The sequence below is a fragment of the Cinclus cinclus genome, chromosome Z (assembly GCF_963662255.1).
Source record: "Cinclus cinclus chromosome Z, bCinCin1.1, whole genome shotgun sequence".
Classification (NCBI taxonomy): Eukaryota; Metazoa; Chordata; class Aves; order Passeriformes; family Cinclidae; genus Cinclus; species Cinclus cinclus.
This window is the reverse complement of record NC_085084.1, coordinates 56,145,246-56,164,030: the sequence shown is the minus strand read 5'-3', so window position 1 is coordinate 56,164,030 and position 18,785 is coordinate 56,145,246. Positions and strand designations below refer to the sequence as shown.

At 34.5% G+C, this 18,785-nt stretch overlaps 1 protein-coding gene across 1 annotated transcript in view; it reads right to left on the bottom strand.

Annotated features, from left to right (window-relative positions):
* PTPRD (protein tyrosine phosphatase receptor type D) overlaps positions 1-18,785 on the bottom strand; it is a 225,125-nt gene that overhangs the window by 9,339 nt on the left and 197,001 nt on the right. Inside the window, exons 27-30 of the mRNA XM_062513752.1 lie at positions 5,334-5,619; positions 4,669-4,847; positions 3,299-3,425; positions 2,213-2,338 (exon numbers count right to left, since the gene is read on the bottom strand). Coding sequence (XP_062369736.1) covers positions 2,213-2,338; positions 3,299-3,425; positions 4,669-4,847; positions 5,334-5,619 — 718 coding nt within the window. The remainder of the gene's footprint in view (positions 1-2,212; positions 2,339-3,298; positions 3,426-4,668; positions 4,848-5,333; positions 5,620-18,785) is intronic.

Below are 18,785 nucleotides of genomic sequence, written 5' to 3'. Positions count from 1 at the left end.
GTGACAATTTGCACAGTTAGTTACCAAAATAAGTACTTTCAGATCCCTATGTGGCATAGAGGACTTTTAATGTATCATCCTATTTATTGGCTGACCATTCGGATTTATTCTTCCTTCTCACAGGGGATATTCAATTGTCTTTTGATTAGGCTTTAGAATTTATAATACTCTCATACAGCCATCACTAATAGTTTAGCCTTAAATAAGACTGACCCAACATATTGACCTCTTGAGTTTCCAGAGAAAGTGAGTACAAAGCAGTCAGAAGCAATAATTTGAAACAGTTAGAGGTCAATTTCACCTTAGGACAACTTGCAGTTCAGTTTCAGAAATAACAGAGTTCCACACCAGACACTTGCTGCTGGCACCTACACAGATACAGTGCCTTATTTTATGTCCCTGTGGAGTAATTGGTCATTGTGGCTCTGCCAGAGCATGGATGGTATCATAACAGTACAGATGGATTTGGACATGAGAGGGAGAGATGTTTGCCATCAGTCCAGAATTTACTCTTGAGTGCAACAATTTAGTTAAATGACCTCAACTGCGACATCCACAAAGGCCTAAGTAGAGGAAAACTATAATGTACATTTTATACCTGGATAAGTAATTCCCACTTCTTTCCAGTAAATTTGGAAGGAGCTATAGTTTTTCAGCATAACTAAAAAATTTAGGATGGTGCTGTCAGCTCACCAAGAAGTTTAACAAAATTTGGACCATCAAGATAAGGACATTGTTAAAATTTGAGAAACAACATGTGATAGTAAGATGTCATACCACCACTTTCACTGTGCTTAATGCTTTCTAAAGGAGGTTTACTAATATCATGTCAAATAAAATTAGTTCTAAATTTAATTATTTGATTATTTGACCCCTTTTTACTGGTTTGGTATCTGTGGGTAAGCAGACTTTCTTAAATATTATACTTCAAGAAAGAAGTAGTAGAAAGAACTTTTTAAAAGTATGAAACATTTAGAGACACTTCAATTACAGCTATGGCTTTTTGTTGTGACTCTAATTTTGTGATCAGAGCTTTGTGAACTATGTCACATAATAACTCTTCCAACTTGAGACAGATTTTTAATAAAAAATCAGTTAAAACTATCAGGATATCTGCAGTGAAATTGGATTTGACTATCTCTGCTTACAAGTGTATTTAAAGACTGGTGGTAGAAGCCTGTTCTCCACATTTCTTAAGCACAAATAGGTTAGAAGCTATGAGTCATATCATCCTTACAACATTTCAAATAGTATGAAAATCAGATGCAATGATCTTCAATTTCATTACAAAAACCTACACCTAAATCTCATTTGCCAAACCAAAGGTTCATATGCTGACTTGATACAATACTGTCCAATTTTACTTGAAGTTCACATTAAAAAGGTCTAGCCAAGCATGAGGAAGTCTAATATTTCAGATGCTGACAGGCAACTCTGAGTAGCCACTCATGGTATTTCTGGTCAGTACATCCTACCATTTTGCTTGAACAAGTACTATGCCACAGTGCCTAGAGAAACAGAGGCTGACAGTATGTTTTCCTGCAACGCAGACTGAAGTGCTAAAAATCAAGTCTGAGAAATACCAAATATGTATTAAAAGTCTATGTATGTTTAATCTTATATGAGCACTCAGTTTTGGACTCAGGAATTCAGATAAGAAATGAAGTATGAAAATGAGGATGCTAAGGTCACAGCTGCACGAATCTACTCTGCAGATATACTAGAGAGCTGAAAATATACTATATGAAAAATCAAATTATAATGTGCAAAGCTTGTCCAGCTTTTCTTATGAATGTCATTCGCTCTGCATTTTTAAAATCTAAGTATTAACCTTCATACTCACTCAGCCTTAAGGGTGGTGCAAAACAACAGAACGGCACTCTGTGTGGCAAAAATGTACCCAGTAATGATCAAGGCGAAAATGAGGAAAAAAGAGGAAAGTGGTCCTAAAATATTCTAATGTATTTTGGCACAAATAGCTCAGAACTATAAAATTATGATAGATCTGAATGAAGTCAATAATTCCTACATAAATACCCCATTTATTTAAAAATAGCTTCATCTGCTTCTTTATTGTTGCTTTTAGAAAATGTATTTCTAGAGTTTTTCTTAACATTAATAAAAATTTTAAAACCCCCAAACATAGAAAATGAAAGAAATAGATATTTTCTTTCGAATGTATGGGAGTAAGTGTAATGCTATGTTGACTTACCCTTGCATCTGTAACCTTGAATTCCCTCAGAATATACTGTGGCATGTTGTACTCTGCCATTGGATCTACCACAAAATACTGGTATCTGGCTGAGCGCTCCGCAGGCCAGTACTGGTGGCATTTTTCCTATGAAATAGCAAAGTAGAATACATTTCCTATTACTCAAGAACACTACCATAAACTGGTATAAACGCTTTTTTACTCAGTTAAGTGTAATACTCATGGAAAGTGCCAATAGTGACAGGAACATGAGCTGCTTGTGCTGCTGTAGAGTAAAACATTATCTTTACTGCATTGCAAAGGGTTTCTCATTGGTTGCTGTGTATTTGAATTTGCCTCTACTTCTGCTCAGTTTTATTGTCTATCAGTGACAAGAGCTATCCTTAACCTAATTTTCAATGGAGAATTTTTATCTCAATTTAAATCTTGATACCACTTCTAGTTTTCTTCCCTTTTGCTGGTTGGAGCAAGTCCTCCCAGGACCAGTCATGACTCTATCTCTGCTTCCACCAGTCATGTCCTGAATAATCTCTCTTCTCTCAGACACACGGCCCAACTCAGATTTCACTTATCAGATTCCAGCTTTCTCTGGACATAATCCTGTCCAGACAGTAGACAGTTTTGTTCTTTCCAGTAGGCAGAGTACCACTGAATGAGTTTAGAACTGTAAACTGGGGGCTGAAACTTTAACGTACAGCACAGAACACGACAAGACATTCAGATCTAAAAAATACCACACTTCCTTCTAACATTTTTTCCAGGAGATGCTGCGAAGGGAAGTTTCCAAATAAGAGCTCTTTCTTTTTCTAGAGACAGCAATGGTCTCTCTACATACCTTGGAACATCAGCATGCAAACTTCCTCAGTCTCAGCGTGTCCCACAAAAACATGCCATGTCTGGTTTGCCTACAGCAATATATCAACGGATTGGAGAACCTTATACCTAGTGACCAGGGAGGTTATTCCTATTTAATAAGAAGAAGGAACCAAAATTCCCATCTTTACGTATTCCTAACAATGATATATTTTAATGAGAAGAGCTGCTGTAACTAACATTTTAGTAAAGGAATATTACACCAGCACTTACTCTGCCCATTTCTCGTAGCTTAGTGAGCATGACCACAATTGTAGAATTATGCTCCCAGAGCATTCTCCAAAAGTCTTCAGTTGTTTCTGCTAAAGGACCTTGTGTAGCTATGTAAGCTTGTTGTTGTCTATGTAGAAAAAAAAAAAAGTAAATTAAGAGTATTATTTTAATAAAAGAGTGGATTTATACTCATGTTCTTTGCTTATATGAAAACATTATCTGGAGGGAAAATGTATATACTGTTATTAATGAGCACATTAAAATCTTATTATGATTGTTTAATCAAACTATGAGTTCTTATTTTTGGAACTTTGAGAGGAAAATTACTCTGTTAATATTATGATGTATGACTTTATCATTATTATTTAAATTTAAATGCAACTCTAATTGCTCAATTTTGTGTGCTGTAAAAAGCACTTAAGAAACACTTAGTTGTGCTGGTTCATTTTGTATAAATAACTGTCTAACAATCTATTAAGTTTAGGAATTATAGCATCAAGCCATTTCTTTATTAACTTCATTTCAACAGTCTGATGCCTCTAGCAAAAGTAAGACAGGAAGAAAATTTGGGAATGGAGTGTGAATTTCCAAGCTCTAGTATCCTACAAGTGGAAGCTATCACCAAATTTTTAGAAGATTGGACCAACAGGTTTATAAGATGACCACCACTTTGTGTTGCTCTTGCTTCTTTCAAGCAACAGAAACACCCTTGTGGGTGATAGTGGAGATGAATTTTATTTTTAGTTACGTTCAGAAAATTATCTCAGTGGATATGAATACTCAGGCACACCTAAAATATGGCAAAGATAGACAAACTATGCAATTTCCCTTTCACACCTTTTTCAACCAGCTGCTCTAAGTCAGCTGAAGGCATACTGCTCCGTGTTGTCACAAAGATGCTGGTGTGCTGCATATCTGTGTACAGGCAAAAAGCTTTTGGTGGTTAGGTCAAGTCTTAGTCAGTGTTCCAAGACCATAGGTTGTTTACCTTGTCACATGGAGTATATCTCCTGTGTCTCACCTCTTTATATCCTTTTAAGCACAATAATTGTTACTATTAATTACTAGTAGTTTCTAATAACATTAACTTTCAGCATGTAAAGCATACTGAGAGCTCCCAATGGCTTAAACACCAGTAAAAATATAATGTTTAAGATTCTATGTAATTTAAAAATGTTTTATAAATTACATGGGGAAAAACATAACCCTTCATTAAGATTTAAAAAAAAACACCCAATCAAACATGCCCTGAACAGATAAAAAATATATACTAGATTTCAATACCAATTTTTATTATTTTCAATGTAATTACAGAAACAATTTTGCAAACTTTTAAAACAGTACAGATAAGAACACATCACTATTTGTACCTGTATCCATCAATGAAACTGGCATTAATATAATCTGAGCCTTCTACTCCTCGGATAGGCTGCAAGCATACCCTTGTGGATTCATACGGCATAATATTGACAAGGCGATTTTTGAATTTATTACATGGAAGATTGGCACTGATGAATCTTGAAGTGTGAGCCTTAGAGCTAGCAAGACGCTGTTGAAAACAAATTAAAAGAATTAAGGCCAGGTACAACAAAGACAAGTGACATTGCCAAGTTTTATAATCTTTGTTCAATAGCCATCAAAGAATAATTTCAACTTCAGATGCTTACTTTTCCTTATTCTATTAAATTACACAAATATTTGTAATGCTTCTTTAATACCCAATACAAGTACGATTCTGCTTCATTAGTGCATTTGGACAAATTCCAGTATTAAACCACTACACAAATATTATATTTCAAAATATAATATCAATAAAGGAACAGCACAGTCAAATCACCCTCAACTGAACAGCTCCTGTCCAGAAACCCATTGAGGACTTAATTGTACTTTTTAGAAAGAACTATCTTCCTACTTTAAAATTTTAGTCTAATGGTGTCTTTTATCTTTTGATTACTGGAAACAACTGGAGGAGAACAGAGAAACTTTACTGTTATACCATTTGGTTTTGGTTACCCACAACATAAAATCCAAGTACCTTAAATTCCAGTTCCATTCCTGTGACATTCTCGCCTGCTTCTATCTGTGTCAGCTTCTGGATATATGCATACAGGTTTCTGGCTGGCACTTCGGTATTTCCACATGTCACTGCTTCCAGCAGTGCATCATGGATAAAGATGTATTGGTCCTCAGTTTGAACCATGTAATTCCTCTGTGCTCTCATTAGAGTTACGTGGCCATAAATATCTACAGTCTTTTCGTGCTTTATTCTCTCTAACATGGCATCTATCACAATGAAGCAGCCAGTCCTGCCGACTCCAGCACTAAAAGAAATGAACACAGGAGAGAAAACATGGACTGTTTCATTCACTGTGCTTACTTTTATGTCATTCAAGTTTTAAAGTTTTGTTATGCTGATTTAAACAGGACATGCTTCTGAATATGAACATCAGCTTTTATGAAAGAGGTTGGTGCCCTGAAATAAGCAAACTCCTTAAGCATCCATTATAAGCATACTTTTATATAAGATCTTGGCATCTTGTAGTTTCAGGTTTAATTAAAACAGAAATAAAACATGTTCTCAAAATGTATGTTTTTAAAAATAGAAATTACTGGAGAGATGAATCCTCTAAGAATTCAAGCTTTATTTGTAGTGTGATTTCTAAGTCATTACACATGCTGTTGTTGCTATTCTCTTTACAGAGGCAAATTCATTGGCAAACAATAATCTAACAGAAAATTAGTCTTACATAGTTCTACCATACTTTGCTGGTAAACTTTCCACCCATCTCCCAACCCTGCTGATGGGGCTTCTATTAACACAGTTTGTTCTGTCCTCTGTTTCACTTGGCTAGGACATACCTTAGTCTTTGCAATGCAGGCCTATGACTAGATAGCTCTGCTAGATGTAGGCTGGGGAAAATCCAGCTGTTTGGAATGCCAGCTGTACTGAATCAAATCAGATCACCTTTTTGCAGCCATGTGTATGATTGAAATTTACAAAGTTTTGTTTCAACTACTTGCATACATATAGCTAAACAAAGCTAAGAAAGTAAAATGTAACGGCCTTTGTACATCATTTTTCCATCCAGGATCACATCATGCCTGAAACAATGAATGATCATTTCACGCTTTCTAAATGCATAACTTTTTTCAGTTAGTAACTGAAAATTAAGTACATAGTCTAGAAAGCAACAATTTATAAACCCTCAAGACACTGAGATTAGCTACATTAAGAATATTTAAGCACCCCATGATCTGCATTTTTTTTGAGTAAAACAAAAAGAAACAAAAATAATTATAACCCAGATTCTAGAAGACAACTATATAAAAACCACAGTTTCTATATTTCCCAGAGATAATAAATATCATAAGTCCAGCCTGATACCAATACTCAAGGTCAAACATTTATTTCTTGCATGACACCTTAAGAATCTTTGTCAATTACCAGCAAACTGAACTTCCAGATCAGAAGGAAGTGCAGAACAGAAAGCTATTTTATTTAACGCGAGGTAAGTCTTCTTTCTAAGACAGTGGATTTACATATTGTTAATCATGTATTCTTGCCATGGATTACTCCTCCAAGCAGCAGATCCCCTTCAAAGAGCTGAAGAATTCTGCTAACAGACCAAATGCATCAATCTCAACTTTTTTTAGATGCCACTCTGACAAGATTTAACCAGTATTCTGAGTTTAAGAAAATTTACCTACCAGTGATATTCATCAGTAGGAGTTTAACAGAAGAAAAAAAAAAAAAAAGAGAAACAAAATGATGGCTATCGTAACTAAATTGCAGTTCATTTACCTTGTGAAATAAAAGCTCTGCATTTCAGGAAAACCTGTTGACATTAACATTGACAAAAACCATGGGAAAAAAAACCCAAAAAGCTGTCTCACTGTTGCTGTTTTCTTTGGGTTTCTTTTGTTCCTGTAATGGAAATCAACAGAAGTAGCACACATTTTTATGTCAGATTGGTTTGTATCAAGTTTTAAACCATTCCTTCAATGATTACTCTTCACATTCAGTTTTTATCAGTTTAATAAGTGTGGGCCAAGTGAGAAATACAGAAGAAGTTGGCAGTGCAGATTTTCTCAGTAATCTAGGACTCAGTAATGGTTCTTTTTCCTATAATGTATTAAACTGCTGTTCCAACTTCATGTTTATAACTGGATATACCATTTTTCAGATGGAACATCAAAAGGTCACAGTTGCAGACCGCTACTCCAAAATCACAAGCCAGTTAAAAGTTTGCATCTTTAGCTTGGAATGGGTAATTTACAGTTCTTATTTTCATGTCTTTTATTATCATTTGTATATTTACTTTTTCCATGAGCAAACTCAAAGAGTAATAGTTTTTAGCATACTCTGGCACAGAAGATATTTGCTAGTCTACAGGTTTGTGCAGAAGTTGGGAAGATCATGAAAGCTGATCCAAACAGATTATTATGCACTCATTTAATGGCAAGGAAGGGGCTGATACACTACACTTATGGAGGCATTTGGCTTCACTGGGCTCTTGACAGACATCTCGTTGGATCGTTTTATAAAGCAAGATATTTTTACTCTTTTAAGGTGCCCACTACATTCTAGTTCTGCCCATTATATATGAGCTGTGTGTCTACTAAACTACTCTTTTGACTTTCCACATAAAAATGGAACCAGTGCTATGAAGATTTTAACTTCTTTTTGAAATGTGCTGTTCCCGCCCCCAATACATTCTAACTCTAAACTAAAATAGCTTATTATATAAAATAAACTATCCTATCCTATCCTAATTTTTCATCTCATTTCTCTTTCTTTTCTGCTATCACACAGCCTGCTCAATATGGTATGGTATACTGTTGGGAAGCCACATAGTTCAAATTCTCACTATGAAACCACTGAAATATATAAAAAAATTCCCTGTATTCATGTGCTAATCATGATAATTCAGCTAATAAGAATACTTTTTTTTATTGACTTTCTTGCCCTTTTGGTTTGCCATCTTCTGGTGTTGCTGTCAAACTTAGAATTTTCATTTCAGTTAGTGAAAGAACAATTAAATTTTCAATATGAAAACCTAGATATCTATTAAATAGACATGCCTATTAAGAAACTGTTACTGCTTCAAATATTGTCATTTACAGTACTATAACATTTGTTTTCAATTTCTGAAATCATGACTGACTCAGTCCCATGAGCTGAAACATGCTTAATGTCCTGTGATGCAATACAACTACAATAGCTACAATTCAAAAAAGGAAAATGAAGAGGCATAAGGGGGACATTCTGAATTCAAATCACTGTATGGATGTGTTAAAGGTTGGCTTTTATGATTAATTTGTAGCTGCTTAAATGATGACCCTTTACTGATACTTCAGTGATTTGGCAAAGGAAGGCAATGTAATTACCAGTATTCACAGATCATTTAATTGGAAGCAAAGACAGTAAAATATGGACCAAAAATTATGTAGGACATTTTTGACTCATATCAGGGGAAAATTTTATTGAATATTACTGTTTCAGATTGAATGAAGCTTGCATTTATAAACTGAAAGTACATGAAATTGCTTGTGATATGGGAAATATATAAAAAGGTCTGGATTTTACTGAGGAACTTCTAATAATTGATTAGATTTCAATCCCACAAAAATTATGTAGTAGTTCTGATAAGAGCAATATTTAGATTATTTTCACATTTTGTGGTTAGGAAATTAGAGCAGAAAATCACCCCCGGGCCAGGAAGCAGCAAAAAAAGCCCCGTATAAAACAATTGAGCATCCTTTTGAAAAGAAACATCTGATCAAAATAACATAAAGACCTTGTGCAAAGATGTAAATTGAAATTTTGTTTTAGATGAGATACTGGATTGCTTCAAGAATTATATAGCAGCTTATAAGAGAACTTTGAGAATTTATCTGCAAGGGTACAGTGACTTTCTTTCCTTCTCACAGTGGTTATGGTCGGATAACAGACAATAAAAATGGTGTTCAGCACTTTCTTGGATGCAGTGCTTTGCCAAAGACTTCACTGACTGAATTTTATTTAACCCTAGGCTCTGCATGGAGGCAACCATATTTATCACCAAAGTCACATAAAATGTCTAAAAAAGAACATGGAATAAAAAAAATTGGAAAACAGGAGACTATTTCACTACAAGCAGATAAACTTCAATCTATAACTCTCCCTAGTTTTCATAGGTAGTAGACAAAAGCATGAGACAGTCACAACCCAAAAGCCAGCCTTATATCTTTATTCCTTTATGGAGTTTTAATAAGATTTTTCCTTTCAGTCTGCACATTCTCAGAATTCTAGTATTACCATAAATTCTTCAAATATAACTGCCCCAGATTTAAGCCCGTATTTTTTTGTAATATGCACCTGCAAAAGTATAATGATGTTCAGGAAGTAAATTTGTTCTTCATCTAATCCAAAGTATAGCTCTGGAGAGATCAAGGATATGAAACTGTCTTATGAGATTGTAACTTGAGTACAAGCAAACTCAAATATTAAAACATAGAGAATCAAAACTCCCAAAAATTTCTCTAACAAATCCCATGTACAGGAAATAATTGTTTACTATAATAATTTTAAAAGCTGAATTTTCCATGCAGGCTAAAAATGTAGCATTACTAATGTTCAACAAACCAAAAAAAAATTCCAGAGATCCTTCTAACAATGACATTCCATTAGAGCATTTCAAATCCTCTCACCAGTCATAAATTAATGTTACATAGAGAAGATGAAACAAAAATTACTTGTTCTTTACTTGCCAAAGATCATGAAATGAAATTATGAGAATTTCAAACAAACAGGAAATAATTTTTAAAGCAGTACATAATTAAATTGTGAAACACATTGTTACGGAATACCATGTATGACCAAAAGAAATTCAGAGAGGAAAGGATAAATTAAGGGTTATCAACAAACATGTTACAGACACAACTTCCCCTACAGAAATCCTTTTATTAGATTTTACTGGAATTTGGGTAGGGACTCTGAAAAATAAGATTCTAGTCGTGTCCTGGGAGAGAAACTGAAATGCACTGTCTAAATTTGATGTTGTGACCCTACATAATTATAAAAGTCATAAACATTCAATTTCCCAGCGTAAATCAGAACATCTTAGAACACTTCTTCTGAATCAACACTTCAACTTTCAGGTACTTGACACCTTTAGGAACAATACCATTGAAAAGGGACACCGTTAATTTTGATACTTGCTTCTTCTTTCCTGAAAGGGACAAATTATCATAATTATTCTACCTGCTTCTTTCCTGAAATCATGAATTGTTGGTGAAAAAACATCTCTTATTGTTCCACTTATGAGATGGAATAGCAGAAATTATACATAACTGAAAAGTTAATTGACCTTATTTCATACCACTTATTTTCCTGATCATGGTTTCCCTGCAGAAATGATTGTTGATTATATATAACAATACATGCCATAATCCTTCCTGCTTTTCAGACGATTTTTACATATACACCTTTCTTAACCACTGTTAACCTGATTTCTTCAATTACTCGCATATATAGAGAAAGTATATTAAAATAAATTTTATTCCTCTGTACTATTTTATCTGTCTACAAGGATTTACTGTGATTTTTTATTTCAAAATTAATTAATTTCTCAGATATTCTCCTTATTTTCTTACTTCTCTAAATACAATCTTATATATGAATGTACTGATTTCTGTATTTATCATCAGAGTAACTATTCTAAATATATCTTCTCTGTGACATTTGTTGAGTTTCAGTACATACTATAATTTTTTTTGTACTGTACAACTGTACTTGACATTATGCATTCCACTAAAGAAAGAATGTTCTAAAATTGACTGAAATAGAGTTTAGAAGAAGAAAGTATTTTAACGTTAATTTTCAAAACACAACTTACTGTGACTTGCTATCTTCAATTAAAGATAGATCTATGCCTGAACAGATGTAGTAAATACAGAAAATTATATTCTGGGAAATTTAGCAGAGGAAGTACACTGTGAGCCTACCATCAATAAATAAAAGTGAAGATACAGCACAGCAGAAAAGTCAATGAACAGAAATTATGCTACTTGCTGCTAACAACTATTTGTTGCTTTCTTTGCAGTTCAATCTGCTTTGCATTATCAGGGTGGCATGTTTTAAAAAACAGCTTCATACTTTTGAATATTTCTTTTGGTGCTTTGATTACATTTTCATGGAGAAGAGCTATTAGCCTACTGGTGCAAGTAATAGAAGGTGAACAGATGCTATCTGAAAATGAATTAAAAATTGTTGAAAGAAATGTCTTCTGTAGTACAGGGTAACTGGGAAACCTGGAAAGTACTAGCTAGCCACTAAAATGATTTCAAGTTTCAGAGTCCTCTTGTATTCCTATTGTGGCCAACAATTCCTTCTTTTCTTAACAACAGCTGCCCTTGGGACATTTTCTGGTTGTGTTTTAGACTGCTGGAAGAGTGATGAAGTCTGAGGTTGTAATCCAGACACAGGACTTCATCTGGTAAATATGAAGTAAAAGGAAGATGTCATCACCAGGACTCTTCACTCTTTAATCTACACTGGACTTTTACATTGCTGTTTTCTGCTATATTTTTTTTTTCACTCGCCTGCTCACCTTCCCCCACTCTGAAAACCTGGAAATAACCAATAAATTAGTCCTGAACTTGAAGTTGATACGACTTTAGTAGGGAAACTATTGTGTTGGACCTCCATCTCAGAATTTTCACTTCCTTTTCCATTGAAAACTGATATACCCAGAGGATACATTCAGAGAAAGAGACAAGCTTGATGTTTCCACCTCTAGTTTGGTTTAAACTGAAGTGGTTGCCACACAGTATTAGTGCAGTGAAATGCTACACAGTAGGAAATGGAGTTTAAAAAATCTGGGGCTTCTCTGATGAGCTCATATGAGGGCTAGTCCTGTTATTTTTAGATCAAGCAGAAATAATGGGAGTTTTAGTGTAGAAGTTTCAAGGTAGCTTGTAAAACGAGCTTGGATAGTATATTGACATTAAAAATTGTTTTTAAAATTCACATGAAAGAAATAGAAATCACAATGCAGAATTTACTTGGAACAGCAGTCACTGACAAAATCTGATAATAGCTGATGAGACCCTGAATTAAGTCTATAAAAGTATGAAAAATGAAGAAAGATTAATATTCAGGGCAGAATACTGATTGGAAAGCCTCCATGAAAAGATAACAGGACTATTTTTAAAGCTGCATTTTACTTCTAGAGACACGGGGAGAGGATTTAAAGAGACTTTCATGCTGATTACTTTAGATAAAAACACAGCCTGTTTGAAGTTAGCCAAACATGCCGGGTAGCCAAGTTGATGCAATGTGTTCCAGCATACTCTGTGTCTATGGATATTCCGGAATTTAATGTAGGTACAGCTGGGAAATCTCAGAAATACCCCTTTCCAGAATTCAGCTATTGGGTTATAAAAATATTTTCACATTTCCTGCAGATGGCTGGATTATTTTCTTCACTCATAATTTTAATTCAGAATTCATTACGGACAGCTGCTGGCTCTGATAGAACCTAATTGCTCTTTTACTAGACTCAGCTGCAAGCAGTCAGATTTCCTTTTCCTTTGTAGAGTATATTATATATAAACATGGGTGGGGAGAAAAATAACCAATTAACTAAATACATATGGATAAAATGACTCACTAAGAGTGCTGATCAAATAATGTATCAAACTACATCTTAGGTCAAAGGAAATTACAGGCCTTGTAGGACATGATAATATATATATGGAAATAATTATCAGCACCAACATATTTGTAACTTGAGATAACACATGGAAAAGTCATTGCATTTGTTAAAAAAAAATCTTACAGACAATTATTACATTTTAATGAGGGACAGGTTATTTTGCCCAGTGAAAAGTCATCAGTCTTCAGCAGACCTGCTCAATTGAAACCATTTGTTAGCCAAATCAAAGTCAGACCTCAGTATGTCCACTGGGCAACTTAGATGAAAATGTGGTGTAATAATGTAACTATTTTTACTGCCTTACCTTTTATTAAAAAAAAAAAATCCCCAGAGAATAGTTACTTTTACCCAGGCTACCAAAAAAGAGTACATCACAAAAGGAGGGAACAGAGAACAAAATGTCAAGGATGTGAAAATTCCCTTCCACCTCCCTCCACATAACGAATACTGGAATGGGTTAGAGTATTTTGCTAGTCCATTTTTTTTATAATGTATGAACTCAAGGAAATGTTGTATACATGTAAAAACATGAAACAGCATTAAATAACACATTTTAAAATCCTTCCAAAGACGTTTAGTGAAATGGACACATTTAAATTAAAGGTAAATAAATATCTTCTAATGTATATGTGTGAAACTACTTAAAAAAGGTAAAAAATACAGTCCAGAATATAAGCAAAAAAGTATCTACCACTTTCTCTAAGCAGCTAGAGGAATAAAGGTGAAAAGAATTGAAATTCTCATAAAGCAAGACTAAACTAGTCACTTACTGCTTGCTGCTGGAGAGGAAACTACTGAAATATTGTTGACATTGGAGTTTCGTACTTTCTCCTGAAATTTCTGACATTTGCCATTGTCAGAGACAGGAAACTGGCCTAGACAGAACACTGATTCTATCAAGTAATAGCATTCCCTATATTCCTTTACAGATTTCTGACTGCTACCAGAAACAAATCTTGCCCTATGCAGTCACAGCAGCTTTTTAGGATTTCAAAAGATAATCCAGCCCTGAGTCACACCAGTGGGGGGTATAATCCCCTGAACCACAGGCTAAGTGCCAACCAAATATGGCTTTATACACATATGATGGATTTAATCAAAGAGACCACAAGTAGGTGTTTTTCATTATTTGAACCTGCATGATGAAATAGTGCTATTACTTGTTATTTATATGTTTTTGAATTTTAATAAGGGTTTTTCAGTGATACAATCTGAGTTTTAATGCTTATAAACAATGGAAGCATATACTACAGCAGCTACTGTTCAGGTTTTAGAAGGGGCTTTTTTGCTGTGCAGAACTGATTTCTAACTGAAGACAAAACTTGAAAGTGGATCAGTATCAGTTTGCTTGTGTTTGACACCTCATGGAAGATTTACAGATAATGTAGCATAGTATTTTCCTACTCTAACAAAAAAACCTTATCAAGGCCAATTTTAAGGGACCCCACACACCTTCACATTAACTATGGTATGCTAGTTCTTGTCATGTTCATATTTCCAGGTTTTCATATAAAAGTACCTAAATTTAAGAAAAAAAATTAGAGACCTGAGCTAATAAGAATGGAATGGCATCTTTGCTATCAATATGATTCTAACTAGTGACACTCAAATTTGAAAGAGAGAAAGGAAAATCCAGCATTACCCATCCATTGCTCTCTCTATCAGCATACAGTTGGAAACGCTACCTTTTGTCTGTGCACTTGCATGAACATATCCCAGAAATTACATGTCAGCTCTTCAGTATAAAATATCCAGGGCCTTCAGCATGTTCAGCATTAAATATCCAGGGTCTTCAACCGCAAGGTTTTCAGAATCTGCATTTTCACAACCTTGAAAGTTTTTATGGTCAGAATATGAAGGCAAATCCAAACTCCTCTCTATTTGTAACATCTCCTGTCCATGTATGTAATACCATTTATTACAAAATTACCAAGGAGCGTCTTGCTATACCAATTTCCTACATCTAGCCTTTATCAACTTTTTTTCTAGACTCTTTCTCTTTTTCCAGTAGATTCTGCAATTCCCAACAGTTGATCAAAGACAAAGAAGCCATCCAAAGTTTTCTAAATTAAGCGAATTCAGTTGCACTTTCTTAAGCAGAGATTAAGCATCCAAGGCATAAACACTGCAAGCCTTATCCTCTATATGTTGAAATGAAATAACTTCTAAGAATAAAGGTATGTGCAGAAATGAAACTACTCCCAGTCAGTTACTCTGATTGCATGGTCTGACTTGCTGAGACTAGAAAAACATAGACATTAACTTATTGCTATATTTTTATGTTGAGAGGAACCCAGTATTTTAAGCAGGATCACCAACTAAACATCTTTTCAATCTGAGATTCTAAAAACAATCTTACCCCTCTTTGCTTTCTATAAATGAACAATGACTATGAAGAAAGAAAATATTTATGAGATGTACAATATTCCACATTTAACAGCTGAAATAGAAACAGTTTTACAGTGGTTTTTACAGGGATGAAACCCAGCACAGTTTAATACACAGTAGCAACTCAATAATTTCTGGACAAAGACATGTGGGTAAAGCAGAGAAAATTTAGAATATCTATGATGTTAAAATACTTGTCATACTAAAATGTTTTCACTGTCTTTTCCTCTCTAGAGCTTTCAATCCAAGGAAGTTAGGAAGGGTCCTGTATTGTTCTCAGGACAGAGAAAGGGAAGGGATCTGGAAGATTCTAGTATTTTCCATCTTACTTGTGTTATTTCTGAATATGTACAGGGAAGGCTTTTTTTTTCCCCACCGTGAAAAAGGATAGGCAGTCATTTCCAACCTACTCACTGCAAGGATTAAAAAATGAGCACTTGTAAGGCCTGTGGCAAAAGAAGCATTTCAAACGATACAGAAGTGAAATAAAACAATCCACTGGAAAATCATTGCCTTTGATAAGTATATTTTTTCTTAAATGGTCTATTTTTTATTCACAAGCACTGAAGAAAAATTAGATAAGTATTCTACTTTAGGAAATAGAATATCATATGGTGTTTTGTTATTTTTTTAAAAATTATCTTGTTTTTCACTTTGCTAACTGGTTATGTTAGTATAGTCAGACAGAGATTTACTTAAAACAGTCACATTCCTCCAAACATCCAAGTTTTTTTGTTAGTAATAGCAGCATTAACAGTACCTGCAAAGCTTGAAAAAGTATCTTAGAGATATGCCCCTTGGTGCTGGTATTAAAAGAAAGATTCAAACATATGGGATTGCACTAACACATTAAGCTTTTAGGTGGTGTTACTGAACCAGCTACTAAAGTTTCTGTGATGTTTTGAAAACATCATGGCATAAAATTCCAGACACCCTCCAGTACTGGTTTATTGTGATCTGATTAGCACCTGTTTGCCTGCACTAATCCAACTTCAAACAAAAACGTGTGTTTACCCCCCTATCATTAGACCACACATTAGAGTCTCACCAATGCAGAATCCTAGAACTTAAGCCTGCATTTTTTCATTACAGAAACAATTTTTTCTAGATCAGCTCTGCAAATTAGGGCAAGTCATGCAGAAAGACCAGTGGGATTGTGGTATTAGTCAACTTCTGTGCAAAGGGACTGAAAGGGTAATCTTAAAATATAATTGTGAACAATAAAAAAAATATCTATAGGCATCAGCTATTCTAAACACTACAGAAAAAATCTTCTGACAAGTTACTCTAAATAAGCCAGTCAAGATTTGAACATATTGTGTAAAGTAACTATGAACAGGATGGGATTGCTAAGTTTCATTTGTGGATTTTATTTATCTGCTTTTCTCTTCCTCACACCAAGAGAAAGGATCATGGAAAATTTAAATCAACCTTGACTGAGGCTCTACTGAGCTATCTTCCCTGGTAGATATGGACAGAAAACTTTATCTTTTTTTCTTGGGAGAATAGTACAGTGGAATTACGCATTTATGTTATGACAACTACACCTTTTCATGGAAGTAGTCCTTTAAAAATATCTAATTACTTAAATTAAAAAAAAAAATCTGCATTTAGATTAGGCTTTGATGTTTTCCTTGGTGCTCCATAACTTTTTCAACAATGATCTATGTTTTTTTCCCTTAAATTAACATATCTATGAATATATTTTAGCTACCTTTTCCACTTAAAATCTTGCCAACTTTTCAGCACAAATGTGCTGGTTTTGGCTGGGGTAGAACTTATTTTCTTCACAAACTTCTTACCTCTGTTTCTGTGTGTGGTGCAGCTCAAGGAAGCTTGGGAGGAGACACAGGTGACCCAAAATGAGCAAAGGGATATTTCAGACCATATGTCATCATGCTTAATATATAAGGTGGGGGAAAGAAGAAGGCAGGGGGAGACATTTGGAGCAATGGTGCCTGTCTTCCCAAGTCATCATTATGTGTGATGGGGCCCTGCCTGCCCATCGGAAGCACTGAATAAATGACTGAATTCCTTGTTTTGCTTTGCTTGTATGGGCAGCTTTTGCTTTCCCTATTAAATTGATTTTATCTCAACCTATGAGTTTTCCAGCTTTTACTCTTCTAATTCTCTTCCCAATCCAGCTGGTATGGGAGTGAGTAAGCAGTTGTTGGGGCTTGGCTCCTGGCTGAGGGTAAACCACAGCCACAGGTAAGAGCTTTGACTGGTAGAATGTCCTTATGAAATTCTCAACATGCTTTTGACTTCTATATTAGATTCCAACTCAATACTGTACCAGCAATCAAATCATAATCAAAAGTAGATGTCTAAATGATATGCAAAGATGCCTTTATTGCATCTATTGTATATTGCATATATATTTGTAATAAGTAATTGACAATGTTTTAGAAATTCTGACCATATAATTCTGTATTTCTCTGTTATTATCACACAAAAATTATTAAGAAGATCACAATTTCAATATCTTTGACATACATTTATCAGAACTCATCTTTGCAAGTTTAGTAATGTAGTAGTATGTAGAATGTACATTCTCAGTTAATTTCACTAGATGGAACTAAGTTTTCTTTTTCTGGTCACCGTTACGTGAACAGAGGTTATTCAAATCTAGAGGGTGAGTTCTTCACTAGTCAGGTGTTTTCAGCTCAGACTTCTTCCCACTAAGCACATTATTAAATAATTTCTTCATACACACACAAAAACAATTTCCTAGGAACACAATATTAAAATAGCTTACCAAAAATGAGGCTTTGATACAAACTGGTAGGGGGCCACTCATGAACCAAGAATCAAGAATCCAGGATATTCCAGGATATTGATTCTCTACTGGACATTTAGCTGTACCCCCAAACCATGGAGCAAACTAGAAGAACCATTTAATCCCTTAACATGAAATGGACTGAAAAACAACTGCTGATCAGTATTAAGGCAGTAATACTACTGCCTGCTAAAGGGTAGATATGCAGTAAGGAAAAGCTTGGGCTAAACCTTTCACTTGCAACACCTACTGATAAATACAAAATAAATTGGGGGTTACTTTGTAAGGATCAAAATACAGACAGCTGGCTTTTGTATTCCTTGCCCACACATGGTGAGAACTAAATTTTTCCTGTACTTTGTTGTCTGATAGCTTTGTTTTTCAGTTTCGATGTTTTAAAAGTTTGCAGAAAAAGGCTTCCTCAGATTCTTCAACCCTTTTTACTCTTTCTTTTTATCATACATTTTTTAAAAGCAACTCCTATTCTGTTTATACTTCTGTAACGTGATTATTATAATTTCCTGAGCTCTGATAGTTTGGTACGTACTGGAAGAAATATAAAATAAGGTATTACTGATGTCTCAGATGCCTTAAAATTGCCACTATAAATCCTGTATTCCTT